We start from the raw sequence: 7,467 nt of genomic DNA on the forward strand, positions 1-7,467 counted from the left end.
CAGATATTGTAGCCATGTTTATCAAGCTCTTTGTGGCTTTCTGAATCAGCACTTTCGCTTATCATGTTCAGCTCCATGGGGACAGTTTGGGCTTTATCTCCTGTTCAGTGCCATTTGGTGATAGTTGAGCCTTCTGCATGCCTGTAAGTGTACCAAGAGCAATGAGAAAACATAAGGTGCAGATGCACTAGAAGAAATTCCTAACTGCAGCACCTGCCTTGTTTGTTTTGTTCTTGGCCTATTCTTTAAGTAAACCACAAAAGGTCCCCTTCTTCAGCAGCATCCCACTGAGGATGGTTAAAATGTGTGATTTCATTCCCTGGATGTATAACAGAGCCCCTTTATTCCTTCTCAGTTTCCTATATTTCCTAACATTTTCCCACAACGTCTACTCCTCGGTAATTTTTGCTTTGGTTTCTGTTTTCTGATTTTGCTATTTATTTTGCTCTAGATGATTATCAATCTAAGCTGGGTTGTGAAAAGTAGAGTTATTCAAAATATGGTTCATAGATAAGCTACCAGTCTTTAAACCGTTTTGTTACTGACCTGAGTTGGAATAAAGAGCTTGCTCCAGAAATTACTAACCATACTGTTTAACTCAGCTGACATTTATTGTTTTGGCAGCAGAGCTTTCTTGATGAAGGAAGCAGTGCATTGATTTAAATTTTTTTTTTTTCGGTACCAATAAGTCTTTATTCATTGTATTTTCCCAAGGAAAAGAAGGGGAAGGGAAAAGGGTCAGCATGTGTGTTACAAAATGATAGCACGTGGGAAAGGAAGTACCTGGCACAGCAAAATCAACCAACAAATAAACACTGCCCAGATGGGGTCGCCAAAGCCCAAGGGGGCTCAGTCTCCTGCAGTTCAGTAATGAGGGGAAGGGATGAAGAACAGGTACATGCTTTTCTACCCTCCCTCCCTCCCCATAAATTCAAGATTTCACACAAAACTTTGGTTTCTAGCAGTAAACATGGAGTTACATTCGTCCGTCTCCTGTTAAACAATTTTGTGGCCACTTTGACAGAAGTTTCTTGCACCTGCATTAAAGTTCCTGAGTGACTTGGCTATACATTCATCTTTCCTTTCGTGGTCTCCCAACCCCACTTTCTACATGGAAGGCCCCCTCGTTGCTCCTCTCTACCCTAGGATTAGAGATTAAAGTAGGTTTTAATCCATCCAAAGACAGCAGTCTGTTTGGCATGAATCACATCAAGGAATGGTCATGACTCAGGAGACTGAGAACAAGGGATGGTGAGTTCTTAGCTTCTTCAGGATTTTTGCACAAATCATTTAATCACAGACACCCCCAAAATTAAACGTATAGGTGTATGGACTATTTTTGGGGGGGCACGAAGGGGGAAAGAAGAGGGGGTAGGAATACAGTTTTTAGGACAGTAGATCTTGTTCAAATAGGAAACGGGAAGGGGAACACAAAAGAAAGTGTAGTTCAAGACCTCCCACTTCAAGAAGAGGGGCCCCCAAGTTTATGTTTCAGATCTTTGTGGCTGGTGCAGACCTTTTGTCAAAGATGCTTTGGCTTTTGCTTTTTCTCAATGTAAAAAGAAGTTTGTAAACAATAAAACCCCAAAAGAACATGGAGAAGACCGACACATTATATTTACACAAACTAGGCCACCTAGCAATCACCAAATCAGCTACTTGTGAAGTCCTACGAAGTCCAGACAAATACAATAACTAGAGGGGGGCAGCAATTGGGGGAGACAAGAACCCAGGATCAAACACACATCACCCAATGCGTTCTATTGCATTTGCCCCGTTACAACACAGTGAGGTAGGCTTGCAGTGATCTCACAACATGTAAACGAAACCCCCTTTTCTCCTTTAGCTACCATGACATTAATTACTGCTGCAGCAGGGCAGGACACTGGCTCTGGGAACCACAAAGAAGCCATCACTGATGGTCTCTCTGGAAACCAAGGAGGAAAAGTCCAGAATTGTTAAAGATTAAGGATCTTGTCCTTGCTTCGTATATCCATCCCTGGGCAGCTCAAGATGGGTACAGAGGCATCATTCTTAAAACTTGTCCTTACCAACTCACAGTTTTTACAAAAACACGTACAATACACCCTGTTGTGTATGTTAGGCCCAGCCCAATCCAGTGAAGGATGGACCTGGTATGTAAAGCGAGTCCCATGCCCTGGAATTAGAGGTCTGGAACAGGAATCCTTTATCACACATACAGATGACCTCTGCCTAATCTTGGCTTCCCCTCTCTGCACCTTTTACCTGGCCTAGCCTCTCCTAACCTCTCTGTACCACCTTTTCCTGTTCAGACCAATTTCCAATCTTTCAGTAGAAGGAGACCAAGTCATGGGGCAACCCAGTTAAAACCTAGTCTCCCATGAAACATTGAAGACAGAGGGGTTTCAAGAGGACACTGTGACCGAAAAGCCAGCTCTAATTGGCAAAAATGAGGTAGTTCAATAGGCTATACGCTCAAAATAGTCGTTCTCTCTGGTGATAGAGCAACAAAAAGTATTCCTGCTGTGCAGACCCGGAGCTGCTGCCGACTTATCCCTGAGATTGCTCACGTACCTGAGAACACAGTGCAGGAATGAGGGCCTTAGATTAAAATACACAAAAATACAAAACCAGAATATTTATATTATGAAAAAAAAAGTTAAAATGCACATGATACGTCATTCGCACATAGCTAGTGCCGTTGGCATCCTGAAGAAAGTGGGACCCAAGGTACAGTCATCCAAGGGAGCAAATAAATAAAACTGTATTGGCCCAGAATGGGGTGGGAGTGAGCTTAGAAGCAGCAGGTCTGCAGCTGTTCCCTCACCCCCCCCTTTTGCCTATCATCACGACCCACTGCTTGGGACAGTTCTCTCAGCACTCTATCCCAGGAGGAGGTTGTGAGCAGACAAGATGTGGAAAACCCTGCCTTACCCCTGAGATATTTCCTCCCACAGAATGTAGTGGCTTGTGGGTTGGGTCCATCAATCTGGTCTCATGCTTAATCTTTTCACTCTGGCACGGGAAATATTATTCCATATCTTTCTTGAAGAGTAAAACAACTTCCCTATCCAGGCCACTTTCAAAAGCTGGAGATTCTGGGGGTGGAGACTCAGATAAAGCATGCAGGAAGGGTTACCCCCCAAAGCCCTCACGTGCATTTGGATAGAGCATGATTGGAGTTTCTTCGCCTCACCCCTTCCCCCCACCAAGAGGGAAGAGGAGGTGACGCTTTGGCCCTTGGCCTGAGATATATGGCAGTGCCAGCTGCCCCCTACCCACCCTGTCCCCACTTTCTCCACTCTGCCGATTGATGCCTGTTGCTCAAAACTTCCTGATCACAAACGGATAGCCCCCACCCACTGTGGCTCAATTCTGGGCCTCTGGGAGCATGGCAGGGCTATGGATCTCTTCTTCCTCCTCCCGAAAGTAGGCTGGCTTTCCCTGTGAGCTGGGAGCTTGCTGGGCCTTCAGTGGACACAAGGCTACCATACGGTTGATGCTCTGGCAGAAGTGGCACTTCTTGGGCTGGGGTGGCAGTTTGCATTCCTTGGCATGATGGCCTAGACCTCCACAGTTGTAGCAGCTGTCTCCCTTTGATCTGCGTTTCTGCATGTTCTTCCCTTTGGGCCACCTCTCACTCCCAATACAGAACACCCCACCAGGGCCAGTGACTCGGATAGATTCCAGGCCCTTGGCAGACTTCTTAAAGGTGAACTCTACGGCCTCACCCTCCTTCAGGCTCTGGAAGCCCTCCATGTGCAGCTTGCTCTGGTGCACAAAGACATCCACCGGGGGGTCGACTGCGACCCCGGCGTGGGCAGTCATGGACAGGAAGCCGAATCCCATGCGCACGTTGAACCACTTACAGATGCCGGCTCCGTGCAGCAGCTGCGGCTCCTCGGCCGCTCGGGCCGCATCCTCCTGCGCCTCCTCTGGAGCCTTGGCGCCGCCACCTGCAAACTGCTGGTTTGGCACAGAGCCCATGGTAGTCGGCTGAGCCCGCTGTCCCGGGCCCCAGGTCGGCCGGCTGCTGGCCCCAGAGAAGTCCGGAGGCAAAGGCTGATTTAATTTTTGATGCAAGTTCCTTGTCTTATTACAGACTGGCATTCTGAGTAGCACTGATATAGTGTAAATTGTTTTCCAGAATTTTCTATAAAAGTTAGGCCACTATAAATATGAAGTGACAATTTAGAACCCATATTAGCTATATTAATTACTTTGCACTCTGCAAAGCATCACTTTCTTTTAAAAGAGACTCAACCCAAAATACCCCTCAGAGAGCATGGAATAAAATGCCAAAGGAATCTCAATGTGTTGAGCAAAGATATTGAGTTTGTTGAGGTCAGGGACGCTTTTATTTTTTTTTCATTTTTGCACACCCCACTCAACATAGCATCTCCTAGAGGTGACTGCATAAGGTAGACACTCACAAAGAGTTTATTGAATGGAATCTTCTCTTTCTCAAGTTAAACTTTTTCTGTGTCTTGTTTAAAGAAATTTAAACTGCTCAAGTTTCTGCTGGAGTTTCTGAAGAATTTCTGTGAGCATGCAGTGACTTGAATCCCTGACAACAGCTTCTCACCCATTGCGGGAGGATCCCTGATTAGGCTCGTGCCCTTTGCAGAAGGCATCCTTGGTCTCATCATCTCCTCAGTGTAAGGGAGACTCTTCCATCAGAAAACTTTTCAGTTTTCTCTTTCTGACATTTGACTTCCAAGCAGGAATCACAGGTGCCCTTAACCCCATGTTTTACACTTTCCCCAGTGATTTTTTTAAACTTAAAGTTAACATGCTGAGATTCTGGAAGTTCTTTTCTAAAAAACCCCAAACTCTAGCAGAGTGGGGAAACATAAAACTTGACAAAGTAAAATAATCAACTGCAAGTTGGTGAACCTTCAAAGAGTATTAATTCATTTGGATAAACTGCAGTTAAGTAACTTGTATCAAGCGAACTGGGTTAGGTTGGTTAAAAGCAAGGAAAAAAAATTCTAAAAACTACAGTGGGTAGTAGTTTATGTGTCAAGAAAAACTGAGAGAATTTTTGAAGCTCTGATGTCTAGCAGATAGCACTTAAATCATTTTCCTCCAAACTTCAGTCATAATACTTCAAAGAGTTATAGCCATAATACAAATTTTTAGACTAAGAAGTGGTGTTTGAAGTTATTTTATAGGATTTTGCTGTAAGGGCTCCAATTGATTTGTAGCAAGATAAAAGAAGAAAACTTTATTTTCAAAGCTTTGTCAGAAAAAGCTTACCCTCCATTGGTCGTTCTGCCAATATGCCTGCAGGGCGTGATGATGTAGACACTGATATTATATGCCTATATGAACTGAGTGGGGCTTACACCTCCTGCTGTTTGTGTTATGGTTAAAATCTGTCACAAAACTGGTGGTGATTTATTAAATGTTTAATGAAGTAAGACAAAAACTTCAATAACTACAAACAGAAAAGTAGAACATCACTTTAAAATATAATAATACATATTACATTTCTATTTTTCTTCCCAATTTTCACTTGCTAAAAATGATAAGGGCACATTTGGAAATCCAGACAGTATAAAAAGAATACTGAGAAGTACCTACTCATGTTGACAAAGGATATGCTTTAGTTTTATGCTTTGCTTTCTTTTTCTTCTCCATAAGAAAGAAAAAGCTCTGTCCCTAAAAAACAGAGAATATGCAAACCTTGCTTACTAATAGCTTCTTTGTTAGATTTTCTATTAATAGTATACAAAATACTTCACTATCCATGTAGAACTAGATGACAGATTTGAAGCATGGAGTTAAATGTGCTGCATCAATTTTATGGAATTCTATTTAAATATTGCTCTAGTGAACGTTCATAAAGTTCATAAACATGAAACAGTAAGACAATAAACAATCATAGGCATGTCTGAAATTTGTCTTTTTAAAATAGATTCTATTTTTCCCTCCACTATAGAATCTATGATACCATTTTAATAGAAAAAAGGGTGTTTTTACATTGCTCACCTAGCTGCGTGTATGTCTCAAGCTAATGTCTATTGCGTGTGTGTGCACACGTGTGCGCGCACAGGGTAGTTGCTATTTTCATTACATTATTATATTATGTTTGTTACTCTCTTCTTGTTATATATTTTACTCCTCTCCCTTATTCCCTCTCTCCTTGTCTCTCTCTCCTCTAAACTATTTAATGGATTTGTAGTATCAAGTGGTTCCTTATGTTATTGATTCTGATTTACTTAATCCTTGTAATGGAGATTTATAGACTAAGTGAAATGGAATTTTGAAAATGCAGAAATATTGATTTTGTTATAAGCATAAAATTCCAATATAACTGTATGAACATCTTGTTTGCATTAAAATTTCTAAAAGGTCTTGCCATTTATGTTATCTGATATAGCCTGGCTTACTAGAGGGTCATTTCTCTATAGACTTGGTTGATACGAACTCAAGATATCATCCAATAAATTAATTGAATGATTTATTTGGAAGAGGGATGACTAACAGTTAGTTGATTGGCTGACTTTTTCACTTTTTAACTATCCTTCCCCACATTTAATAGGTATAGACTACATGGTGAATCTATATAGTTTTAGCTTCTAAAGTTTTACTTCATTCACTCATTCATCCATCCATCCATTCATTTATTCATATTCATTCACAAAACATTAACTGAACCCTACTCTGCATGTTCTATAGAAAACACTGAGAAAATAACAATGAGAAAAACAGATATGGTCCCTGCCTTCATGGAATTTATAGTCTTGTTAAGGAGACAACAAAAACAAAACAAAAAGTTGCAATAAATTCTATGAAAGAAATAGCACTTTTATTATAAAAACTTGGAATTCTTTCAGATCAGTTGAAATAGGATGACTCGTAAGGGCTGATTGAACAACAAAATGAATCATCACACAATTATATCTGACCAAATAGCTCAAGTAATTTTTATGAGTCTGATTATTTCAGTTATCTTGGCATATCAAATAAAATTAACCATGGGGCAGTCTGACCAGTTCATCACTTACTGATCTAAGAACTATTGGTCTGGTATAAACTTTTTTTAAAAACAGATTTTTTAACTGTTTCTTGCTGGATTCAGTATTTCTTGATATTTCTAAGTTTCACCATTTTCAACAATTTGACTTTAACCAAAATTATTGTTACTTAAAAATTAGAACTTGAAATATTTTACATTTAAAAATGAACATTGTCCGCTGTTCGTAGGAATGTAAATTGGTACAACCACTATGGAAAACAGTATGAAGCTTCCTTAAAAACCTAAAAATAGAGCTATCATATGATCCGGCAATTCCACTCCTGGGTATATATTCAAAGAAAACAAAAACAACACACACACACACACACACACACACACACTGGAATATTAGCCATAAAAATGAATGAAAATTTTGCCATTTGCAACAACATGGATGGACCTTGAGGATATTATGCTTAGTGAAATAAGTCAGACAGAGAAAGACAAATACTGTATGTTTT

General features: G+C 40.8%; 1 protein-coding gene across 1 annotated transcript; it reads right to left on the reverse strand.

The window, feature by feature from the left end:
* Positions 1–3,351: 3,351 nt before the first annotated feature.
* Positions 3,352–3,969, reverse strand: LOC102978729 (protein lin-28 homolog A-like). Its single transcript, XM_055083958.1, has one exon. It carries the CDS (start codon positions 3,967–3,969, stop codon positions 3,352–3,354), a length of 618 nt encoding a protein of 205 aa, XP_054939933.1.
* Positions 3,970–7,467: the final 3,498 nt, after the last annotated feature.

Source organism: Physeter macrocephalus, chromosome 4 (genome assembly GCF_002837175.3).
Source record: "Physeter macrocephalus isolate SW-GA chromosome 4, ASM283717v5, whole genome shotgun sequence".
NCBI classification, from domain to species: Eukaryota; Metazoa; Chordata; class Mammalia; order Artiodactyla; family Physeteridae; genus Physeter; species Physeter macrocephalus.

Bases quoted from the DNA above. Each gene is read 5' to 3' on its own strand.
- LOC102978729 (XM_055083958.1), bottom strand. From the start codon at position 3,969: ATGGGCTCTGTGCCAAACCAGCAGTTTGCAGGTGGCGGCGCCAAGGCT.